This window comes from Myotis nattereri (genome assembly GCF_964212035.1).
Source record: "Myotis nattereri genome assembly, chromosome: 2".
NCBI lineage: Eukaryota > Metazoa > Chordata > Mammalia > Chiroptera > Vespertilionidae > Myotis > Myotis nattereri.
In genome coordinates this window covers 214,315,876-214,340,227 of record NC_138076.1, presented here as the reverse complement: position 1 = coordinate 214,340,227, position 24,352 = coordinate 214,315,876, and the positions used below count along the sequence as shown (strand labels likewise).

General features: G+C 64.9%; 1 protein-coding gene across 4 annotated transcripts in view; it reads right to left on the bottom strand.

Moving 5' to 3' along the window:
• Positions 1-1,382: 1,382 nt before the first annotated feature.
• The window catches only part of LOC308513599 (uncharacterized protein), a 43,401-nt gene continuing 20,431 nt past the window's right edge, over positions 1,383-24,352 (bottom strand). The window contains exons 1-4 of one of the 4 annotated variants that reach the window (XM_081083757.1): positions 21,921-22,001; positions 6,967-7,165; positions 5,235-5,314; positions 1,383-2,598 (exon numbers count right to left, since the gene is read on the bottom strand). In XM_081083757.1, the coding sequence (XP_080939883.1) occupies positions 1,857-2,598; positions 5,235-5,314; positions 6,967-7,165; positions 21,921-21,991 (1,092 nt within the window). In that variant the 5' untranslated portion in view covers positions 21,992-22,001 and the 3' untranslated portion in view covers positions 1,383-1,856. Of the gene's footprint in view, positions 2,599-5,234; positions 5,315-6,926; positions 7,166-11,106; positions 11,340-15,822; positions 16,098-21,920; positions 22,002-24,352 lie in introns of those variants that run through there. The other 3 variants (XM_081083758.1, XM_081083760.1, XM_081083759.1) reach the window with 3 other exon arrangements.

The following is a 24,352-nucleotide window of genomic DNA, read 5'->3' as shown; positions in this document are numbered from 1 at the left end:
GAGGGGGGCACCGGTGTGCGCAGGGCTGCCTACGGGGCAGGGGGTGTGTGCCCGGAGGAAGGGCAGAGGGGCCGCTCGGAGAGGATCTGGCGACGGAGCCAGGGTGGAGTGAGGGGAGGGACAGCAATGAGGTTCAGGGGATGAAGGGGCCACGCTGCCCCTGACTGCGGGGCGAGTGAAGGGGCGGTGGACGGTGCCCGAGTCTGGCCCCACTCTGGGCGAGGGGACGAGGGACTCCACTGTCAGGCCTCTCCTGTGTTTCTCCAGCTGCAAACTCCTACACAACCGCCAGGACCCAGCTTGCATGGCCCGACCGAGAAGCCCTTCCCGCAGCCGCTCTAAGATGGTGGCTCAGGGACAGTCCTCATGGCGGTGGGAGAGGCTGAGGAGCTGAGAGGAGGGCGGCCAAGGCCTCAGGCTCCTGCTCAGCTGGCCCTTCCTCATGGAGCCCCTCTGCCTGGGTCAGGAGCCCCTCTGGTCCCTGTCACAGGGCCCCTACCCCAGGTCACATCTGAGGACTGTGTCCCGTCCGTCCTCCTGTGGGGCCGGGGCACTGGGAGGTGCAGTGTGTCTGGCTCATGCCCATGAGGTTGGCAAAGCAGCCTGGACTTGCCCAATGTCTTCCGTAGGGGGCGGTGGGGTAACCTGGGGGCAGGCCCTGGGCTGGGAAAGGGGGTGTCTTTTTAAAAATATTTTTTTATTGTTTTCAGAGAGAGAGACATCAACGATGAGAATCATGGATTGGCTGCCTCCTGCACGCCCCACACTGGGGGTGGAGCCAGCAACCTGGGCCTGGGCCCTGACCAGGAATGGAACCATGGCCTCCTGCCCATGGGGGTGTCTTACAGGGTCTGTGCCAGGCACCACGGGCACTGGGGTGTGTGCACCTGAGGGCGCTCTCAGGCACCTGGCCAGGCATGAGCGGGCTCTTCTGATGCTGGGCTAAGGTGCCAGGGACAGGCCGGCAGCCGCCAGCACGAGGGCGCGAGGAGAAACATGGTGAGCGTGTGGGGGGCGGTCAGCCCGAGGCCGGACCCCAACAGGCTGCCCAGGAACCGTCCTGGGGGCTGGCTGTGAAGATGGACTTCTGGTCCTGGTCAGGCAACGTGTGCTGGGCAGCAGGGCCCGGCCTGGAGCTGCTGACCGGGTCTCGGCTCCGGGGGCTCAGGGACACTGTGCTCAGAGGCGGCACAAGTGGGGGAGAACGGGCTGGGGTCCAGGGCACAGACGGGTGAGCCTGGTGACTCCCACAGCTGGACACGGCTTCCGCTCCGGCCACGCACACGCCCCCCCCCCCAGACGCGCCCTGAGCTCGCTCCCATGCCCCCCATCACCCAGCCCTGGGCTTCCAGAATGAAAGGGGCCAATTCCAGAGTCTCAGCAGAACAGCTTTTATTGAGAAGTGCACAGGCCGCCCGCAGCCTCACCCGCCAGTCCCCCCACCCTTCCCGCGGCTGAGTCCCGGGGGGCGGGCCCTCCGCGGCTGGTCTCTGGGGGCCTCAGGGAAGGCAGTAGGTTGTATAGTTATCTTCCCAGGGGCAACATCACTGCCCTGAAACCACACAACCTACTACCTCACCCCGCCGGCTCCCTGGGTGCGGAGGGCCCGCCGCCCCGCCGCCCCACGCCAGCTCGCCCCTGCCCGTGGCCGTGGCCGTGGCCCTGGGCTGAGCGGAAGGCTGGGCGGCGCAGGGCAGGAGAAACGTGCGGGCGGTGCAGCCCACGCTGCCCGCCCACAGTGGAGGGGGGAAGACCCCCTCCCCCCGCGTCCCCTCTCGTCCCCCCACCCTGCGAGGCTGCCCCTCGAGCCCCAGCCCGGCTCCTGGGCGCTGTCCACCGGCGAAATCACAGCCGCTTCAGGAAAGACAGTAGGTTGTATAGTTATCCCACACCAGGGCCGAGCCCCAAACTATACAACCTACTACCTCACCCCAAAGGGCTGTCAGTCTCGGCGAGAACTTCAGAGCTTCTTCCTGGGGGGCCGGGGGGCAGGGCAGGGGGCCGCCGGGGGCCAGGCCCACAGTGCGAGGGCTCAGGATTCTGGCTGCTGGGGCAGCTCCTGGGAGCAGCACCTCCACAGGGAGGAGCCCAAGGAGAAAACCACCTACCAGAGGGGGCAGAGGAGAGGGGGAAGGGAGGGGGGAGGTGAGGGGGGGAGAGGAAAGGGGAGGGGGAAGGGAAGGAGAGGGAGAGGGAGGGGGAGAGATGGGGAAGGGAGGGGGGAGGTGAGGGGGGGAGAGGAAAGGGGAGGGGGAGAGGAAAGGGGAGGGGGGAGGGGGAGAGATGGGGAAGGGAGGGGGGAGCTGAGGGGGGGAGAGGGGTGAGGGAAGAAGGGAGAGGACGGTAGGGGGGTTGGACTGAGGGAGGGAGAGTGCAGAGTGGTGTTTGGGAAACTCATCTAGGCACTGGGTCACCCCATCAGGACAGGGAGGCCAACACGCGGCAAAAGGCGTGCGTGCGTGCGGCTGGGGCGGCGGGCGTGCTCTATGCAGCAGGTCGCTGGTTCCGTCCGTCAGGGCAATGCCCAGGTTTCGGGCTCCATCCACCGCAGGGCGTGCAGGAGGCGGCCGGTCGATGTTTCTTTCTCCCTTCCTCTCTCTAGAAATCAAGAAACTATGTGAGCCTCGCGCCTACTCACCTGGTGGATAGGCGCCTCCCTCCCTCCCTCCCTCCCCACTGACTCTGCTTTGTCTGGGCCAGAACCGCAGGCTCTACAGGGACAGAGGGACAGGGCCTGTCCCAGGGCAGGCTGGCCCCTCCGAGGGCTCTGCACTCAGCGCCGAGGGGACAAAATCAGCCTCGACAGACAAGCGTCACAACAGCCACCGGCTTCTGGGGCGGGAGAGGAGCTGGGAGGCAAGTACCGCTGCCCACCCATCTTCCAGGGGAGGCGGCAGGCCAGGTCACATGACCTTCACGAGGCCACAGCCGATGGTGGCCTCAGGTCAGACCGTCCTGCCTGGTGAGAGGGCAGAGCGCGAGCTCCCCCCAAACCCCTCCGACCCCCTCCCAGCCGCCTCCTCCAGGCAGCATGGGGCTGTCCCAGAGCCCCTCCCCAGGCAGCCCGCACGGGTGAAGGGGACTCCTGCCATCTGCCAGCTGCGGGGAGGCCCTGCCCGGCCCCGGCCGCAGGGGTGGGGGCTGGGCAGGCCCAGGGGGAGGAGCCAGGCGCTGGGGACAGGTGTGTGGGAGGCTGGGTGGGCAGGTGGCGCTTTCAGAGGCAGGCGGATGTCTGGAGTGAGCGAGGCAGACAGACGGCGTCACCCCGCAGTCACCTCGGGCTTGGCGTGGGGCCACCGGGAGCTGGGCCCCACCACTGTCACCCCGATTAGGTTTCTCCCCATAAAGCAGCCAGTGTTCCTGCTCGTCAGGCCAACAATGGAGTCGGGAAAAGGACACGGGGGCGGCAGTGGGGCAGGTCCCCGCCAGCACCGCCGTGCAGGAGAGAGACATGCGTGGCCGCGGGGCCGGGCGGGGCCGGCGGGCCAGGGGAGGCCAGCCAGGCACTCGGTGTATGGAGCCGAGTCAGTATCGAAACTAAGGAGAAATTTTAAAAATTAACTAATGCGAAGTCAGCCTTAAAGGCCGGGTGGACCGTGGTCGCGGCTCCTCCTGTGCCTCAGGCGCCCGCCGCTGGGCGAGTGCAGAGCCCCAGGGGCTCGTCGCCCCAAGACCACACCCTGGGGACACGGGCAGAGTCCAGCTGTGACTCAGGGACAGACCCAGGCCCCCCTTCCTTCTCGGGCCCATCCTGACGCCCTTCCTGATGCCCCTCCCCGTGCGGGTCCTGAGGGGATGCCCGGCGGTCCGGCCGGGTGTCCCCTTGGTGGGAGTTGGTGCCCCGTCCTGGCCGCTCCCCACCTCTGGGAGCTCCGGGCAGGGGCAGACGCCCCTTGGCCAGAGCAGGGCCGGCGGGTGCCGAGTTTGGGAGCGAACAGGAGTAGCATCTGAGAAACTGGGGGTCCTGTCTGCAGACACGACTACCCACATTGGGGGGTGGGGGCGGCGGACAGGGGCCGGGGGGCGCGGAGAGCTGGTTCCAGGGACGGCCAGGCCAAGGTGTGGCCTCTCGTCTGGCCAACGAGCCATGGACCTCGGCAAGTCACTCTGCCCCGTGGCCTCTGCTGCCCGCAGCCGCCCGGAGGAAGCTTGCGGGCAGCATGTGCCCAGAGAGGTGGCAGCGAGGGAGCAGCTGCCTGCACGCCCGGGGCAAAGGTCAGGCCTGCCTGGAGTCCAAAGGGGAGGCAAGCACGCGGCCGCCCCATGGGCACCTCCTGCGGGCATCCGACCATCAGGCAACGGTTCTAACCTCAGAGGCATGTCTTTATCTGAAAATATTCTCCAAGCAGGCCATGGTCTGGGTCACAAGGCAGTGTGTGTGTGTGTGTGTGTGGGGGGGGGGGCATCATAAAAAAGCCGGTGGAACCTGCCCCGGGGCGGCCCTCCTGGGCACGGCTCCCTGTGGGGTACCTTTCCTGCCCCCGAGGAGGCTCTGGGCCAGCCTGGCGGGTGGGACACACAGCCTGGTCGCTACATGCCCTGACCACCTGGTGCCTCCGTGCTCGGCCAGCCGCTGTCCCACAGGGACCTCCCTCCTGCTCTGCAGCCCCATGGAGACCAGTGCCCTGTCCACGTGGCACTCACCTCCTCCAGGGAGCCCCCCGCCCTGCCCCCTGAGGACGCGGGCTCCTGGCAGGTGAAGGGAGTGAGCAGCCAGGGGGCTCGAGGTGGCCAAGGACCCCCAGGAGCAGGGTTTCAATCCCAGCTCTGCGGCCCTGGGTGGCAGCACCCGTGTGCTGGGCACGGGGGTTCTGGGGTGCACAAGGCTGGGCAGGGCTGGGTGAAGGGCTGGCTCTGGGCCGCCCTCCAACACGCTGGCCGGTGCCAAGCCCAGAGCGGCCGGGCCAAGGCGGGCGGGCGGGGACGGCGCTGGCTTGGCCCTGCCACCGGGGTAGGCGGGCAATGGTGCCCCCTCCTCACCGGCCGCCACCCAGACACAAAATGGCGCGGGGCTGAGGCGGCCATTTCGCGGCTTCCCCAGCTGCAGGGAGCAGTGTCCACTCTGCAAGCAGCCACCTGCCCTGGCGAGAGAGGGGCCAGGAGGGCCCTCGGGTACCCTGGGCTCGGCTGCAGGCTGCGAGGGGGCCTGGTGTTGGGGTCCCTGACAGACGAGCCCACACTCCCCACCCCACCCATCCCCGGCCAGGCCACCCGCCTCCCAAAGTCCTTCTCACCTGGGCCGGGCAGTGCAGCGGGGCCTCCCGCAGGCCGTGACGGGTCCCCCTTTCTGGGGGGCTTTGGGATGAGCCACATCCTGCAAGACACAAGGTGACCAAGGAGTCAGCGGTGTGCCCCCGAGTCTCTCAGGGACCCCACAGCCACCTGCAGGTGGCCCAGCCTGAGGTCAGGAACTTCACTTGAACATCCCAACCCCCCGCCCGCTCCCTGCAGCCCCGCCCGCCATCTCCAGTGCCCGCAGGAGGGGCTGGGGGGCTCGGGGCGCACCCAGGATGAGAGGAAGTACCCCACTCACTCTCGGAACAAGGCCCGGGACCTGGGATTAGGTCTCCCCCGAGCGAGCGAGGGAGGGGACCCCTGGGACCCACTGGACGAGGACGCGAGCCTCAGGCTCAGGCGTGCAGCTGGGCACAGCCTCCCAACGCAGGGGTGGCTCAGGGGGACACACCCACAAACCCCACCAGGCCAGACCCGCACAGCTGGGCCTCGGCCCCATCTGGGCTGGGGTGAGGGACCAGCTCTTTCTCGGACTCTGCCCAGGCCAAGCGTGAGTGACCAGGAGGCGGCGGAGGCTGGGCACCGGGCCCCCAGGTGTCGGTCCCTCCTCCCAAGACCTCTGTGCCCACCCAGGTCCCGTCATGCCCAGGCCCAGGTGTGTGGCTCCCTTGGGCATAACCCTCAGGAGGGCGGGTGGGCGGGTGGAGCGCTGTGCCAGCCGCAGGGCCGGGGTCACCATGTGCGCCCCCCACTCTCCTCTCTCCGGCCCCAGCACTGGGTTTCCTGCGACTGGTCAGGCCCTCAGGCTGAGGGGGGCCGTTGGCGGCTTCGAGGATGTGCTCAAGCCCCCAGAACTGCTTGCCCTGCCCATGAGCATCCAGAACGTTCCTGTGTCCACCTGCAGGGGGACCCAAGGCTGCTGGGTTCCCTTCTCAGCTCTGCCCGCTGTGGCCCTGGACAAGCACCTCCTCCTCTGGGGGCCTCAGTCTCCTCGCCTGGAGTCTGGGGGCACAGAGCCCAGCTCCCAGATTCACGAGGGCGGGAACACGCCTGGGCCCCCGGCCGGGAGACTCCTCCCAGCCTCCAGCCTGACAACTCGCCTGGGGCCGGGGTGGACACCCCCTGGGGCAGGATGGGCGGGAGCTGAGCCCTGGGAGGAACTCCAGTCCCCAGCTCAGCCCCGACCTGCCCGCACTTGTCCTTGGAATGCCACGTGGCCCTGCTCCAAGGTCACCCTTCCCGCCACCGCCCGCAGCCCGCACAGAGCAGGCTCCTGACTGGCGAGGAATGCCAGGGGCGGGGCGGACGCCTGGCCGGGCCCCATGCGGGCACCCCAGGCCATAGGGGCCCGAGGGCGGGAGCCGGACAATGAGCTTGTGGGCGGCCACACCCTGCGGCCGGAGTTGGCCAGACACACAGACCAGGCTGTGTCGCCGGGGCCCGAATGGCTCCAGCGGGGACTTGGGGGGCCGATGGCTCCCCCAGCAGCCGGTGTGGTCAGGGCACGGGCGAGCTCGAGTCCCCAAGGACAGGCATCGGGCAGAGCTGCCAGAACCTCCCCGCCACATGACCCCCGTCTGGTCTCTTAAAAAGGAGCCACTTACACCCACCATACGGAGCTGACATCAGAGAAAACGAGCAAACGGGAAACCCCAGGGGCTCTGCGGGCACCACGCTAACTGCTGACTTACCCCCCGAAAAGCAGGCCGCCGCCGCATGTCGCACACCCACCTCGGGCTCCGCTGGGCCAGGCTGGTCACGAACGGCAGGATCTGCACCAGCAAAGCCACGGCCATCGTGCTTGATGGTGATGAGATGCCCTGGCCACCCCCACCACGACTCCCACCCTCTGTGGACGGCCGGCTTTTGGGGGAACAGGCAGGGATGGTCTGGCGGGCAGGTCAGTTTCACTCTCGCCACGTGGTTGGTTCTGAAATTAAATGACATTTTCCTGTCATTGCTGAAGAAACAGATCCTCATGAAGCCAGAGTTTGGGAAACGGAGAAAGGGAGCCAACACGTGTAACCGTCCGGAGGCTCAGGCCTCACGGAACCGTGCCCACCTGGCCTGGAGCGCCCCCCACAGCCTGAGCCCCTGGCACCCCATCGGGGAACTGGTCACGACCACTGAACCCCCAGAAGGTGGGCTGCTTCCAGGTCCTCGCACCATAAGGAGCACTTGGTGGGCGCCCCTCTCTCTGTCTACGTCTTCCCCTTCTCCGGACACCCCAGCACCCCGGAAGGACGGGCCCCAGTCCTCGACGGGCCCCTCTCCCAGCTGCTCTTCCCAGGCCTGCAGCCGCCTCAGCACAGCGACGCCCGCCCTCTCCGGCAGGGTCAGTGCCCGGCCGGCTGCTGGTCTCGGAGCCCTGCCTGGGCCTCACGGGGACGGGACTTGGTGGGAAAATTGTCTGCTGGAGCCTCGGAGCTCCTCACAGCGCCCGCACGGAGCACAGCGAGGCTGTCTTGTCTCCCCTTTCAGTCGCCGGACTCGTTCCGTTCAGTCATGAAATGTCCCCCAAGAGCCTGCCCTGCCCGAGGGGCTCAGGCTCCCAGAGTCCCAGGAAGGGGACCTGGCTGGCACCCTGCAGGGTGGGCGACATGGGCACCACCCAGGGGCCGATCAAAGGGGGGGACATGCTAAGAGACATCAGAGCTGGCGGGACTCGGGGTGGGGGGGTCTGGGCGTGGCCCGCCCGCTGCCACCCCCACCGGCAGGTCTCACGCGGGGCTGAGCCGGGAGGGCACGGGAGGCAGCGGAGGAGCCGCCGCCGTAAATCACCGCCCGGCGGTGTAATTATCTGGGCACTTAAGCTCCTCTTTCTTCTCTCTCCCCCTGGGGAAATTTCCTTCATTTCCTACATTATCCCCTCTCCCCGAACGTCTAAATCAACCCCGACCACGCTGCCCGCTCCTCCCAGCTCACTCCCTCGCCAACCTGGGAGGGGGGCCGGGTGCAGGGGTGGTGGGTACCCGCAGGCGATGGCTCACACCCGCCCAGGTCTCTCCTGCCCGGGACAGAAAACTCAGGTGCCACCTCACCTCTCCTTGGGCTGCGGCGACCATGTGCCCAGGTCCTCCACCTGCCTCTCCGCCTGGGATCTGCGGAGGGGCCTGGGACGGGGGGCAGCTCCAAGCTGAGTGGGGGGCGGCTGCGCCCCTAGCCTGCCCCTGGGTCGGGCCTGGTGATGCCAGGCCCACGGTGGGTCTGTGATGAGAGAGCGGGGTGGGCACCGCTCTGACGCCGCCACCTACCACGTACCCAGCCCTGACCCGCTGCCCCTCTAGTTCTCACTCACACCCGGCGTTTCCACCCCACTTTACAGATGAGGAGACTGAGGCCCAGGAGGAAAGCTGCCTGCCCCGACCACGTGTCGCTCGGGTCTGAAGCTGCTGCAGGCCCCGCCCCGCGGCAGAAGCCAGGCTGTGGCATCTGGGACGTTTCGCAATAAGCGAGCGGGAGCCGAGCTTCCATGGGGAGGAGCCAAATCACCGCTTGGCAGGTGGGACGTAAAGTCCCAGGGCCAGGCTCCTCACTGGGGGGAGGGGAGGCGACACCTCCCAGGAGCAGCAGCCAACGCCCAGCCCCCGGGGGGCGGGGGGGGGGACCCTTACACTGTCTGCCCGCATTCCTGCCCTCCGGGGCCTCTCGGGGGCTCAGGGCCCTGTGGGCTCTCACGGCACGTCCCATGGCTCCGCTCGCCGCGGTCACAGCCCGGATGCCCAGCAGAGCCTGGTGGGCACCGCTGCCCACAGTTGAGCCGTGGGGCTGCGTACTCCAACGGGCTCGGCCTCGGCAACCAGCATCTCTGGTCAAATTCTATGACCCCTTTCCTCACCAAAAAAAAAGAAAAGGAAAAGAAAATGGAAAGAAAAGCCCTCCTTGAAAACACAAAAACCCCCGAAGGGAGAATCCGGGCGACGGCGCCCTCCTCCCCCTCCTGGCTTCCTCCTTTCTGGGCACTGTGGCCAAACGGGAGGCGCTCCCCGCTCTCGCTCTGCAGGTGGTAAACTGAGGTCGAGAGAGCCGCTCGCCTGCAGGTGTGGGCGCCGGGCTGCCTCTGTCCAGCGCTGGAGCCGCAGCGGCTGCTGGTCGTCGAGGAAGGACGGGGCTGAGCCTGGAGCCCAGACCAGGGAAGGCTCGCCCGGGGACAGGGCACCGAGGGTGCCGGCCGGGGTGGGCAGCGGCCGCTGGGTCCCGGCACAGAAGGCTGCTGCTCTGCAAATGAGAAGAGACCCGGGGTTGGGGGGCTCGAACCTGGGGGGCAGGGCTCAGGGAAAGCGGGCTGGCTCCGATGGAAACCAGTCCGCGGCCACAGCAGCAGGGGGCCCCCATGGTTTCCATGGGGACGGGGCTGGAGGCAGAGCTCTGGCGAGGCCAGCAGATGTGGCCTGTGCAGGGCTGGCGTGGGGGTGGGGTGGGGGTGGGGGTGGGGGGAGGCGGGAGGAGGAGGCGGGGGGAGGGGGAGGGGCGGTGCCGCGCCCTTGCTGGGACGTGGCAGGGCTGGGGCTGGAGGCAGGAGCAGGTCCCCCCTCCAGGAAGTTCCCCAGGTCCGGCCTCGGACTGCTCCAGGCTACATATCTGCTCCCCACGTGCTGGCCCAGCCCCGCGGGCGCCATCTTGGCCTGAGCCTCCTTGAGGCCCCGTGTTTGCAGAGGGAGGCCCCTCCGCCCCTGAGTGTGGGGCAGTCCAACCGTCCTGCCTCCGGCCCTGCAGCCCCGGCCCCGGCCCCACAGGTCTGCTGGGTCCAGTTCCTGCGCTCTCCTCCTGCCCCCCGGCCAGGCCTGCCCGGAGGGGGTCCCCCGCCTCCCCAGAGGCCCCCCCCCGGGGACCCCGAGAGCACTGAGCTCCTCTGAGGCACCGGGATCTCGGGGGATCAGGGCCAGGAGCCCCACAGCGGTCTCATGGGGACCAGCAGGGCTCCTGACTGCCCAGGAGGGCTGGTTTCGCAGGAGCTGAGCCTGGCCGTGGCCATGGCCACCAGGCACCTCCTGCTGCCCTGATCTGAAGGAGCCCGCACACTGAGACCCAGGCATCTGCAGCACAAGGACCAGCTTCGGGCCCAGGCATGACCCCCCCCCCCCGCCTTTCCCCCAGATAAGTGCCTCCAAGGGGGGGGGCGGTGGACGTCTGCAAGGAGACCTGAGACCCCACAGGAAGGATCTAGGAGACCCCCCCTCCCCCGCCCGCAGGCTCTGTCCTTCGCGGCCGCTCTGAGACTCTGAGACGGCTGCCGAGAGGTCCCTGCTCAGTGCCCCGAGCCTCCCGGAGTTTCACTCTCCCTGACGGGAAGGCGGGCTCTCTGCAGAGCTTCTGAGAGCAGCTGGGCACAACCTCCAACATCCCCCTGGCCTCCCATGGGAGCACCGAGTTCCCGCCGCTGCTGCCACACTATGCGCTGTCCATGGTCCCGCCGCAGGCACTCAGAGCCACAGGCCTGCAGCCCTCAGCTCTGCAGGGCCCCTGGGTTTCCTCAGCCCAGGCAGCAGGCTCTGCCCCCACTGGTCCCGCTCCCCCTCCCCCGGCAGCGGGCTGCGGACCCGGACCCTGGCGGCCACACCTTTCCCCCTGGTGTGGGCCGTGGTGGAGCGCCCGGATGAAGGCTGCTTCCACATGGGTCCCGAAGGCCAGGGAGCCCGGTGGGTCGCCGTCCGTCCGGGTGTGACTCCCTCTGGGGGGCAGAGCTCTCCTCTGGTGCCGGAGCACCCGGGACTGAGGCCCGAGGCCCGGGGGCCCATCCATCCAGGCCGGGAGCCTGTGCGGGTTGGCACCGGACGGCTCACTCTTTGTGCACAAAAAAGGCTCCGGCTGTGGGCACCTCTCCAGGACCCGGCTCCCCTCTGGGCCCAGCTGCTGGGCAGAGCTGCTCACCTGGACCTCGCACATGGCGCTGGGAGGGAGTCCTCGTCCCAGCAAGTTCACCGTGGCGCACACCAGCAGGCTCTGACGGCGGGAAGGGCGGGAACGGCCTTTTTGCCTCCTGGAGCCCTGTGCCCGCCCACACCAGGCCGGAAGTTGGGCACACCCATCGCAGGAATCTCGGGGCTGGGCTGGGCTCCCAGGAAACTGGGCCAGAGGTGGCCCCACCCCCAAGCCTCCTGGGGGTTTGCAAGCCCTGCCCCCACCTCCCATCCAGACCCTGCACTCAGAGGCCAAAGTCCCAGAGGCCAGAGGTCGAGGCCCTTCTCCCCAGCCCACCCACACGGTCCCATGTGGGGCCACATGTAGTTCCCCGAAACCCGTGGCTGCCATCTACCCCTCCCTCTCCAGATGGGGAGCCCAGGTAGGTCAACTGCCAGCCCAGGCCTCTCCCTAGGAGGCCACAGGGAGGGAAACCCAACCGGGCCTCCAACAGGCCTCCCCAGGACGGGGCCCTTCCCCCAGGCCAATACCATTGCCCCCATGTCAACGGCAGAGACGTGAGCCTACGTGCGGGCGAATGGTTCTTATCAGGCCTCCTGTCCAAGGCCGGGCTGGGCAATCGCGCTGGCTCATCAGCCCTCCCCCCACCACCACGTCCCCCTCTCCCCCTCCCCCTCCCCCTCTCCAGGGGCCCGGCACGTAGGCGCACGTGCACACATGCACACGGCCTGCCCACCCAGGCTCTGGCCGCTCCCACCCGCCTGCCCAGCCGCCATTTCCTCTCCCGGGCCCCAGCCTCACTTCAGTCTGCAAATGGCCGCCCCCGGCACCGCCTGGCCCCGAGGGGACAGGGCCCTGCCTGGCCAGAGCCCAGAGTGCAGCGGCTGGGCAAGGGCCCCTCCCTCCCCCACCAGCAGCCCCGCACGGGGGTGGCTGTCCACCCACTGGCTGTTTGGCGGCCCCAGGGTTGCCCACGGCCAACCCCAGGCAGACACATGGCCACCAATCGCCCGTCCACCTCTGGAAGCTGTGATGGTTCAAACCCACCAAGTTTTTCTTGCACCCAAGTTCCTCCACGTACCCCGGAGTACAGGACACCTGTGTGTCCATGCACACGTGCTCCACGCACGGGCCACGGTGCAGAGAGCAAGCCATCCGCATCCGGCCGCCACGTGGACACCCGTGTTCGCGCTCAGTGAACGCAGCATGAGTACGGGTTCTGGAGGACGCAGGCCCGCGTGCGAACCCCGTGCCAGCCCTCAGCAGCGGGTTGATTCTGGGGAACTCACTCGCCTGAGCTTGGTGCCCCCCCACCCCCCAGGAATGGCCCTGAGGACAGCCCTTGCGTCCAGGCGTTTCTGAGGGGCTCTGTGTGAGCGAGGCGTGTGCTAAGTGCTGTCTGCGTGTCACCGTGAGGCCGGGACACATGCTGGCCCGTTGCACAGACGGGGAAGGAGGCGCGGCGAGGTGAAGCTCGCCCCAGACCAGGGAGGAGAGGCCCCCATCGCTGAGACTGACCCGAATCTTCTAGAGCCCCCGGACCCGGGCCAGGGCCAGAGCCCCGACACTGACGAGAAATACAACTCAGATGCCGAGACAGGGTCGACCACAGGCTAAAAGGACCCCCTGTCGGAAAGGACGAAAGGGTTTTTAAAAATCTGGGAAATTGGCTCCCCAACGGGGCTGGCAAATGCCATTAACTGTTCCTTCCATTCCCCAGCATCTCCACCAACAGGTACGTCCCTAAAACAAGCCTCAAAAAAAGCCGCAGCCCACCTCGGACTTACTCTGCAGGACGCAGCCCAGCCAGCCCGCTGGAGGCACGGACAGCTGCTGTCCGCCACCCCGGGAAGGGGCCTCGGGGCTGGGGGCTGGGGACAGGAAAGGAATCCAGAACTTAGAGATGCAGCAGCAAACACTTAAAAACGAGGAGGAGGGGGGAGAGGAGCCCTCGGAGCTGATTACAACACCGTAATGTGAGCAAATTCACAAAATAAACAGTCGCCAGCGTTTGCCAAAGATTGAGGCTGTAAAAGTGCTCTGCCCGCCTGGGTGGCGATAGGGACCGATATAGGGTGCACTTTATCTTGGCAAGATAAATTTTTTTAAAGTTTATGGCTACTCTTTGTAGTTACCTGTTGATTATTATTTATTTTTTTTTTTTAGTTTGGATTTTAAAGTACCTTTAGACCGTGCCAAATATTTAACCAGCTGTTTTTTTATAAAAGTCTCAAAATGACTTTATGGAAGGCTGTACATACAACACCCAGACAGTCAATGTCCGTCCTGAACACCGTGAAGATAGCACAGTGTAACCCTGCCCACACCCCACGACGCTGAGTTCCAACCCAGGGTCAGCGTGGCCCACGCTGCAGAACAAGATAAAAGCTGGTAACTCATTAAGACACGGCAGGTCCTTTGGCCGAGGTCATGTGCTGTCTCAGAAGGCAGAGATAAAGACCAAAATTTAAATTAAAATCTAATGAAGGGGATCGTGTTCCCCGACGGAATTTTTCGGGAGCGGGAGGGTCACTGGGTCAGGCTGCTCCTCGACTCGGAGGCAACTTGTTTGTTTTGACCTCCGATCCCCCAAACCGTCGGCTCCACCACCGAACTACGCCGTGTGGCCGAGGCCGGGAGCCCGACAGACCAGCCCATCTGTGCTGTGAGGACGGGCCACTTCAGTCCACAGCAGAGTTTATACAGAAGCGACGATGTGAAAACTGCTATGCGTGCTGCTTCTTTAAAAAACAAACAAACAAAAAAAAAAACCCTGCTGAAAAGTAGCGGGTGCCATGGAGAATGCTGAGGTTCTGCCTGATTTACAAAAACAAAAAAACAAAAAGCCTACGGAATTTTTCACTGATTTGGGGAAGAGGTATATTTCACTGATTTCACCCAAGTTGAGAACTACGATGGTCACGGACCTCTGCAAGTTAACTGTTCCTGCTGGGTAGAGTGGTAGCTACAAACACTAAAACCATGAGGCGGGCCTCATCTCGGTGCAAAATACTAATTCAGAACGAAAACGCTCATTTATGGAAATTAATGGATTTTATGCTACTTGCCCCACCTTGTCCAAAAAGAAGATGAGTTAATACTCAGAAAATGTGACTACCTACCTATCATTCCAGGATTTAGGATTAAAAATCTCTTTCACCTGCGTTAATTACACCAAAAAAAGTCAAATTAAAAGAGATGAGCAGTGGGCAGCTATTAAAAGTATGAAGTGCTTTTAAAAATGATTAACACCCGCCCCCCAATCTCCAAATGCCTCTCTCTACTCTTGCTCACTTGCCTTTAAAGTGTATGACACCCCGTTTCTTTCTCTGACTTTTATTTTGTCACCGGTGTTTCATGGGGGGCTTGCTAAATATTTGGGTGGCACACGCCTGCCGCCTGCAGCAGCGGGACATGGCTGTCACACCGCGGAAATGTTTTAATTCCCGCCGCTGCGTGCGCCCGTCTCCGCAGCCCACGTCCTCCAGGATGGACTGCTGTCTGGTCTCAGAACAAAGCAGCCGCCGATTTTCCCTCGTGTGGGCTGAGCTGCTCGGCCCCCACGGCTCCGAATTAGAAAAACAAAGGTACATGCACACGAGAATTTGCCTGTGAGCTGCAAGCTAGAACTTTCTGGACCGAGCGTGCTATTTTGCATAAATCAAGACCTGGGCTGCCCTGAAACGCGGGGAAGCCGGCTGCGTCTGCAGGCCACGCTCCGTCAGCCCGCCCGAGGGCGGAGGTGAGCTCGCAGCTGCACTTTGCAAAGCCCACCTTTTAAGGGAAAAGGTCCAGCCACTCCGAAGGGTCAGGGACCAACAAAGAAACTCAGGCAGCCCCGGCCCCAGCCCTCCGCGAGCCCTGGCGGGGCCCCGGGGACACGGCGGGAGGTCCGTAAGGGACTCCCACCCCCGCCGGCCACTGCTCTGCTGGTCGGCACCAGCACGGGGTTGGGGCCACGCAGGGCCCCCCAGGGTCTGTCCAGTGGACAAGCCCATGTGCCCCCCGCATGCAGGCGGTGGGCAGGGCGGCTAGGAGCCGGCCCAGCACTGCTAGTGCTTAAACGAGGGCTTAAAAAATGAAAAGCCCCCAAACCTAACAGATCCTCCCACCCTGAGCTGAGAGTCCGAAACAGCTTTCTTTTCTTTCTTTTTTCAAAAAATAAAATACAACGAAAGGGAAGGAGAACTGGATCCCCACGCTGTGGACACGGCAGCAGTGAAGAGGCCGGACCACATAAAGGGCCTCTGTTCCCCAGGCGCGGCCACCTCGGAGTGCCAGCCAGGCCGCCGGGAGGGGCGTGGGCGCCTCCGGTGTCTGTCCCTGTGCCACTCCTGACGCTGCCAGAGATGAAAACACCAGCGATAACGGTCCGGAGGCGCGCGGACACCGCGAACACGGAAGAGCAGGCCGTGCCTTTCATGCCTCCCGGAACGCTCGCTCAGATGACTGAGCGCGGCTGCTGTGCAAAACGTCCCTTTTCATTGTGATCACTAAAGCTGCGGGTCTTAGAAAAAAATGGGCTCGGCTTCCACATTTTCCCTGCAGTTTCTGGAAGGACTGACTTCACTAAAGCTGGGGGCGGGGGGGGGGGGGGGGGCGGGGGGAGCTCTGAGATAGAATTTGAATTCCGGAGAACCAATTAGAGGGAGGGAACGGAACGGCACGAACACAAGATGGCAGAGCCTCGGCTCGGCTCCAGAAGAGAAGCCAGAGGCGACTTACCCAGGCGCCGGGGAACGAGGAGCTCTCTCTCCAGAGTGAGGACGTGAACCGTCATGCCCGCTGGTCACGGCGGCGGCCGCTGAGCACGGGTCCCGCTGGCCAGGCCAGGCCCAGGTGCCAGCCCCGGTCAGACGGGCCCTCGGGTGTCCTGGTCTCCGGCCACCGTCGTCTGTCCGTCCCCGCTCCTGGCTGGCGTGGCCTGGGCCTCGGCCACCGGAGGCAGGGCTGCCAGGAGCGAGTGGCGCTGGGAGCCCGGCTGGCAGCCCGGGAGGAGAAAATGCTACTTTTGTCTCCTGCGCTCGCTCTCGTCTGGCACTGGCTGCGGGGAGGGGGCCGGGCGCGCTCGGCCCCGCCCACCGGGAATTTTTGAAAGATGCTCATGGGTGTCAGAGGCAGACGTGGCAGAGGCGGGTGGGCCGGACCCCCAAACGAGGCGGGGGCTGGGGGGGGCTGGCCGGGGGGGGGGGCGGGAGGAGAAAGCTGCAGCGTCTGGCCACTCAGCGGCCACCGAGGAGGACGCCGGGAGCCCGGCCCGGCCCGGCCCGGCCCAGCCCTCCCCGTGGCCAGGCTCGCGCCATGTTAGGGCGGCCTCGGGGCCAGGCTGCCCTGGGAGTCCAGGCAGCCGGCTGCCGGGGAATAGAGGCCGCTTTGTTCCCACGCGTGGCCCTGCAGAGCAGCCGGGGCCGACCACCGGGGTGCTCCTGGGACGGGGCACCCCAGCCCACCCCAGCCGCCCCCGGCCCTCCAAGGGGGCCCCCCTAGCCAACGCTGGGGAGGCGGTGACCACCAGTTTGATTCTGGCCTTGTGTCCCATCAGCCACCCATGTCTGGGCGAGCCACACCGCCTGTCCTAGCCTCGGTTTCCCCGTGTGAAGACCAGGGCCGCTGTGACGACAGAACGAACAAGGCACGCAGGCGCTCAATAGCTGGACCCCACGCCCAGGAGGGCCGCAAAGGTGGCCAGGAGGCCGTCCGGGGCCCAGGCGCTCACCACAGCCTCTCACAGACACCAATCCTTCCGTTTCACCAAGACCAACACCGGCCGCCACAGCGCGGAAAGGTGGCCGCTGTGCTCCGGCCCTCGGACCCGGGTCCGTGAACTGGGGTTTCATTGTGGGCACTCCTATTGGAGATTCATCAGACGTGGACCCTGGAACTGCACCCTCAGGGCCAACCCGTTGGCCCCCATCTCTCCTCTGGCCCTTTATGTGGCCGGGAGCTGAGGCGGTGACCACGGGCTGGCTCTGTGCAGGGTAGAGGGGATGGCGTGGAGGGGCCGTGGCTGCGCCTGCCTCCCCGTCAGTGACTAATGGAGGGAGGGACAGCTCGGATACCTCAGGCCAGGCTACCAGGGGAATGCTTTCATACGCCTTATGCCCGGGCAGGGCCGGTCATGCCCAGAGTGCGAGTGGTGGGGAGAGAGGGAGGGAGCGAGGACTCTGGCCTCCCGCACAGCCACGTGACCAGCTCACCAGCTGATGACAGAGACAAAGCAGGTAGGATTCCAATGCCACGCACCCCGCCAGGAACGCCGGGAATGCCATTCCAGCCAGAGCTTGGCAGGGCTGCCAACAGCCTGGCCCCGGGAGGAGAGGGTCCCCGTGCTCCGCCGGGGGAGCCACTGCAAACCAGGTGGCCGTCTCAGGGCCAGGGTTGCCGCTGCAGGAGGAGCTGGCACCCCCACGACACACACACGGCCGCGGTGCCCTGCAGGCCGCACAGACGACGGTGGCCAGATGTGGGGCTCAGGACGAGGCCCAGCAGCCGGGCCCGCATCGGGTCCCTCTCTGATGGGCCATGTGCCGAGAGCTTTGGCAGTGCCGCCGCGGTGCCGGGCACAGAATCCCCCTCAACCGTCTCAGGGCAGGGGGGGCTCCACAGACGACACGCACAGACCCTGACATATTCAGGACACACGTGTGTCCCCGCAGGCCCGAACCTGCAAGTCCAGTGCCGGCCCGGAGCCCAGGCGAGTCTGGATGACGGATGTGCAACCCCTGTGCCATGTGCTGCAGCTTCTCTTACCGTCAAACCACGCGCAGGCTGCAGCCCGGCCCCGTCGTCTTGTTATCATTTAAAATGTAATTACAAACGGCTGATCTGAAGGGACAAATCGCCCTGAAACACGTGGAAGGCAAATGTAGACTTAAGAGCCCAAATCAGCAGGTAAAGATTTCAGCTAATGCCCTCCCGCCCCCTGGAATCCCAGACCTGCGCGGGCCCTTCCCGGGAAGCCAGCCCGCACGGGAGCCAGCCGCATTCCTTGATGAACCTGAAGGGGGAAATCTGTTCCTCCTGGGGGGGAAAAAATGGCCTCTTTGCTCCGTCCGACCATCTCAGGCACATGTTTTCTGACCACAGCGACCAGCCCCGCTGACCGTAAGAGCAGCCGCCGCTGCCCGCGGGTCACGGCTCAGCCCAGAAAGCCTCTCCGGCCGCTGATTAAACAAACGGAGGCCCCGTCTGCAGCTGTGTCGTCCACGCGGGTTTCTGAGCCGTCCCGGCAGGCCAGGCTCCTGGACCCCGACTCAAACAAGTCTCCAACCCAAACTTTGAATTTTACTTTTGAACTACACCCCCCCCCCATAAAAGGTGAATAAAAGCTTATGTTTTAGGGTCCCTCTGTCCCGTGTCACAACATTTCAGTCGCCCCATTTCCAGCTGACTGGTCCTACCCCGGCCTGAGGCTGCAGTGGCCGCCCCCACAAAAGACAGCTCTCTTCACAGTGTGTGGGGGTGGGGGGGGGCAATGCAGAAGGGGGAACACATTGCAGCTGAGAGGTTCCAGGATTTTTTTTTTTTAAAGATGCAACTGAAGTTTTTTTAAAAAATAAAACCTCGTTTTTGAAGACAAATATTAGCATTTGCCAACAAAATCTTTTGGGGCAAGAAAGAGTCTTGGCAGGGAGGTGACTCTGACCCCCGTCCCATCAGGCTCACGCCCTCTCCTGCCCTCCACCCGCCTGGCAGGGACGTCCACACTGAGGCCCCTCTAAGCTGGCCGGGGTCTAGTCCCATTGTCCACTGTGGCCTCCCCCCCCCGCCCCCCCCCGCGCCCCGCCACCATGCTCTCGTTACAAGCCCCATCTGGATGAATTCCTGCCAGAGGCCCTAACCTGAGCCTGGGGTCCCGGCCCCCCTCCCCAGGGCACCTTCCCTGCTGAGTGGAGGCTGTGGATTTAGCGGGAACCTGGCCGAGCTGCTTCGGCACCGTCCCCAGGGGCCAAGCCAGGAGTGGGGAGGTGGCCGGCCGGCCGGCCGGCAGCCTCAGAGGAAATTCTGTTCATTCTATGAATGCGGCAAACTTCCGTCCAGCGCTAACTCTGGCCAGGCTCCTCCGGGGTTACACAGCCTCTCCAGCAGGGCAGCGGGTCTGAGGGCTGCGTGTGGCTTCACGGGTCAGGCTAAACTCTCCGGGACCTGCAGGCCACTCCCAAGTTCATCAGAGAATGGGATTGGGGGAGGAGTAGAGAATACCAGAGAATCACAAATACTGTCCAAAGCCCGCTCTCTGCGGCCACCCCCAACCCGGGAACAGACCCTTTCTCCTCCAGTCCCTGTTTTCCTCACGTCCACTGGGCGACACCTCCCCCCCACCCCCCCCAGCAGACAAAGGCCAGCAGGGCCTGGGGAGAGGGAGGCCCCCTCCGGGCCACGACCCCAACCCTGGCTACCTTGCCGCTGCTCCGTGCCCCTGCGGCCTTTCAGGAGAAAAGCCACAGAAGAAAACAAAATAAACTTGTGAAAGTTTAAACTCCACCGAACAAAGAAAGCCAGGCGTTCCCACCGAAACTTCCCCCAGCCACAGGTCGGGGGACCATCTTTCTTCCTTTTCTATAAATCTCTGTCCCTGACTGAGCTCCTAGGGCCTGCGCTACCCAGACACTCGAGCGCCGAGGTCCCAGCCGACGGGACCCGGGTCGGCCCTGAAAATAAATATTTCACATAGAAGGTCCATTGTCTTCGCGCGGAGACAATTGTTGCTTTTTCTTCCTCTTTGGCCCCAGAACATCAGAAAGCATGGCCGGTGCCTTTTAGGGCTCGTCCTTGTCCCAACAAGACCTGCAGAGGGGGGCGATCTCGCTGGGTCTCCCAGACCCTCAGAGACAAATTCCTCCCGCGGCAGAGGCCGGCGTCTGGTCCGCGGATCGGGCCCAGGAAGAATGAGCTCGCCCGTCCTGAATTCCTCCCACCACATTGCCACCCGCCTGGCCAGCCAGGCAGGCGTGGTGCTCAAAGGAAGGGGTACCGCTTCTGTGGGCACACCCCGGGACCCCCAGGGGACTTGGGCGCACCTGGGGTGCCCAGTGCCTCCCGCCGAGTCCCCGTGACAAGGAGAGCCCAGACTTTGCCAGCGCAGGACGGGCTCCCTTGAAAACACCCCTTGAAAACATCGCTGGGGCTCACTATCCTGCCACCTGTGGGGTGGGGGTGAGGATGGGGGGGTGCACTCCAGGGGCCCTTTCTAGTAAAACCAAAACTAGGCTCCCTGTTTCTCACAAACTCAAAAATAAAATAACTGGCAACAGAAACGGTGATTACCATTTACAACAATAACAATTACAACAGGGGCAGCCATTTACGGCGCCCCTGCCACGTGCCAGGACCTGGGCTTTGTGCGACTGAAGCCGCCCCAGCCCTCAGAGCGACCCTCTGGGGTCAGCATTCCTAGTCCTGCTCTCAAGCTCGGGGCCCGGGCCCTGGGGGGTGATGTGACTTGTCTAGGGTCACACGCTGAGCCAGAGGCCAGGTTGGAGGTGCCCCAATGTGAGCTAGGCTCCCCCCCTCCCCCGCCCGAGCCCCCCACCCCTGCTTAACAGGACTTCTACAAGAGAATTCTCCCTTTTCCCTAAACGTGCAACTCTATCCCCAAGCCCAACACAATGGCCAAGCTTGGGGGTTCCCAGATGTTTTCCCGCCTGGCCTGGAAGGGCTTCCCTGTCGTCCAGAACATGGGCCCTCAGTGGGGGCACACGCTGGGGTCTTCCAAGAGGTTTCCCCAGACACGGGGTGCCTGCCAGGGTGGGCAAGGCCCTCCAGCTCCTCCTGGCCCCCACGGGCTGCCTTGGAGTCCGTCCTGGTTCAGGGCGGAATGGAACAGGCCCTGAGCCTTCTGAGGGTGGGAGCACGTGAGACGGGAGTGAACCACGCGGACCCAGAAGTAACCCTACTGCAAAGCTCCCCACTTTCCGGCTGAGCAAAGCAAACGCTGTGTGTGCCTGCCCACGTGGCATGCTCAAGGCCGGGCATGGTGGAGGCTCCTCACTCCCCCCCCCCTCCCGCCCCCGTGAGCAGCCGCTCCCACCCCCGCCCCCCCAGCATCCCCGGAGACCCCTCACCCAGGATCTGGGACCACAAGTGGCCAGAGGCTGGGCATGGCGGGGCCGCAGTGCAGGCGAGGAGCCGCCCTGGTTTAATAAAAAAAAAACAACCAAGACCACCGGGGCCATCTTCCCAGCAGCCCGCCAGCCGGGAGAACCTACCCCTTGCCTAGCACAGTCTATTGAATCCAGAAGTGATTTAAAAAAAAAAGAAGAAGACAGGCGCAGTTTCGTTTTCGGGTCCTTGTCTTTGTGTGCACGCCGTCAAAAATAAAACTGTGCTTGGATGGGCTATGCCAGCTCGGCACGGGCCCGGCGGGCGAGCCTGCTCTGGAAGGAGCTGCCCGAGGGAACGAGGACAAAGGCAGGGCCTGCAGGCAGCCCCGTGGTCTCCCGGGGACTCAACTTTGTCACGGCCCACATGCCGGGGGCACACTCCAGGGCAGGAGATGGGCCTCTGGGGCTTTGCCAAATAGCAACCCCCCACAAAGTGGCCCGGGGGGGGGGTGCGTCCTGGGGTGCTCAGACCTGTCCCTGTCCCTCGTGTCTGGCCCGCAGGCCTTGGGGGAGCAGAGGGTGCCCCGTGAGGGGGGATGTTTTAATCCTGGGGGACGCCCAATGGCCTCAGCACAATGCCACCCATTCCCACCCATCAGGCACTGTTACGGGTCATCCGTGGACCCAGAGAAAAAGCCTCCCACATTCTGCAGGGGAGCCCCAGCCCCCCCCCCCTCCTGCCCGCAACCCCCAGCACTTGAGCTTCCTATGATTACCAACCTCGTCACCGCCATCACCACGCCGAGCACAGCTCCCAGGCGGAGCACACGCTCTCGGTGGCGGCACCCCATTCTGAGATCACTCCCGAATGTTCCACCCCAGGTTTCGTGTCTGCTAACTGCCTCGGATACAGTCATAAATAAAAATTCAAAATGAGAGGTGGGGGATGGGAGGGGGGCAACGGCCTAGCCAAACAGCGGGCCAGGTCGCCTGCAGCCAAGCAAACTTAGAGCCTCACGGCCAGGTGGGCCAGACCTCACTGAACCGCCCTCCTTCGTCAGGTCCTTCCCGGGATCGGGATCGGGAGCCAGGCGGCCCCGGGAGAGGGAGGCACAGGCAGACCGGGGCTCCTCGGGCCTCTGCCCAAGTTCCCGGAAACAGGCCTCCAAGTGCCAGCTCACGAGTCGGGGTGTGACGGAAACGGGCCGCCCCTCCCCAGTGTGCTGTGGTCTCAGCACCCCGTAAGGTTACCCCAACCACATCACACGCTGGGGGGGGAGTGCGGGGAAGTCGCACCCGGGATGTGACCCTAATAAAACGCAGCTTCGTCCCCACAGGTACGGGTTTCACTGTCACAGGGAAGGCACGCACAAGTCCCAACACGCATTTTTTTAAAGTCCCGAACGGCGGGGGGCCAGCGAACTAAAATGCAATGAGGGCCTGGCTGGCTTCTGAAACCCCACTTTTACAGAAATGAATTCCAGCGTTACCTTCCAGCCCCGTCGTGACGGCAAACCCGCATTTCTGCACCCCTTTCCTGCTCCCCACACACTGGCCAGAGCCGGGGACAGGCCCGCGTGTGAGCCACTATAAAGGGGGATTTATTACGCAGAGTTATGAGTTGTTTTTCATTTTATGCCACCATAAACAACAGCTCCCACCAGCGCCTTTCACGCGGCCGGCCCGACTCGGCCCGGCGGGACCAGGGCCCCCCAATCCACTCTCCGTCAGTGCAGGGCCGGCGGGGAAAACAGGCAGCCGCTGGTGCAGGACGCCGGGGAACACGTTTTAAGAAAGGGTGGTGGCTCCCGAATCCCGCTCCCCAGCACATCTAACCTTTCAGAAGGCGCTTCCTCCTTCCCGCCTACTCTGGCGGAGATGCGCTGGCGCTATTTTACGGATTCGGTGCCTTTCTCTCCGGGCAAATGGCCCGCACACCTGAGCCTGGGAGCCGTGCGTCCCAAATTCCAAGCCCAGAATGTTTAGCGAAGGTCCCGAGTCCTGGCCAGCCGCGGAGGCTGCAGATTCACGAGCAGACCTCCTCCCAGCGCCCCTCTGCGGAAGGCCTGTCCTGGAGAAGGGCTCTTCCTAGAAATCTCTTCATTAATATTTAATTATTCACTAACTAGCAAAAGTGAGAAAGGCACTTACCGTCCTCAGGAGTCGCCCTGAACCCCGCGGCGACCCGCGGCGCGCAGGTCGGCAGCCTTGCCCTTGCCGGAGACCGCCGGACGCGGCCCGCGCGGCGCGGTCCTGCCCGCGGCTGCAAGGCCCTGGGCCGCCGGCCCGAGTTCAGGGCTCCAGACGCTTCCCTTCCCCCCGCGCCGCCCCCAACCGCAGAGAGCCAAGCGGTGCCCTCTCCCCAAACTCCCCCGCAGGTCGGCTCCGGCGGAGCGCACGGCCAGGCCGCACTTCCCCGGCCCCGCGGGCTGCGCGGCGCTCCCTCCCGGCTTCGGCTTCGCTATTCTGCAACCCCGACCCTCGCCGAAGAGGGTCCGCGGGACCCGGTCTCCTCGCGCCCGCGCCCCGCGCCACGAGGGACCTTTGTCCTGGCCGAAAACGAAAGCGCGCCGGGCCAGGGGCGCCCACGCCCTGCCGCGGAGGTCCCGGCCCGCTCGCCTCGCGACTTTCTCCAAGTTCACGTGCATCCCCAGGCGGGCGGGCGGGCGCCGAGGGCCCGAACTTGCAGCGCCGGGCCACCGGGCGCGCGGCGGCTTTCTCTCGGGCGGGCGGGGGGCGGCCGGCGGCGCGGGCCCGAGGCACAATGGGCGCCGCCGGGCGGGCGCGGGGACAGCACGGGCCTGGCTTCTGCGCGGCCGCTCGTCTGGCGCGGCCCGGGCGCCGAATGCGGTGGCGGCGGCTGGGCACAGACGCGCCGCGCGCCCGGTGCATGCTAATGGCCGGCGGCCGCGCCATGAATTATTCAGCAGCGGCTCGGAGAGAACGAGCGCGGCGCGGAGGGCGGCCCGGCCCGCGCTTCCCCCGCCGCCGCGAGGCCGCCCGGCGACTTCCCAAACTTTGCCCGGTCGGCACCGAGGCTGAGGCCCCCTCGGCTCCTCCGTCCCCGCCTGAGCGCGCCAGCCGCGCTTCCCCCGTTGCCGCCTATTTTATGTCTTTTGTCTCGGAGTTGGCACCTGTCCCAGAGAGCGCGTTTCCCTGCCCACCCCTTCGCCGCCGGATCGGGGCGGGGGAGGGGGGAGGGGGGGACCGGG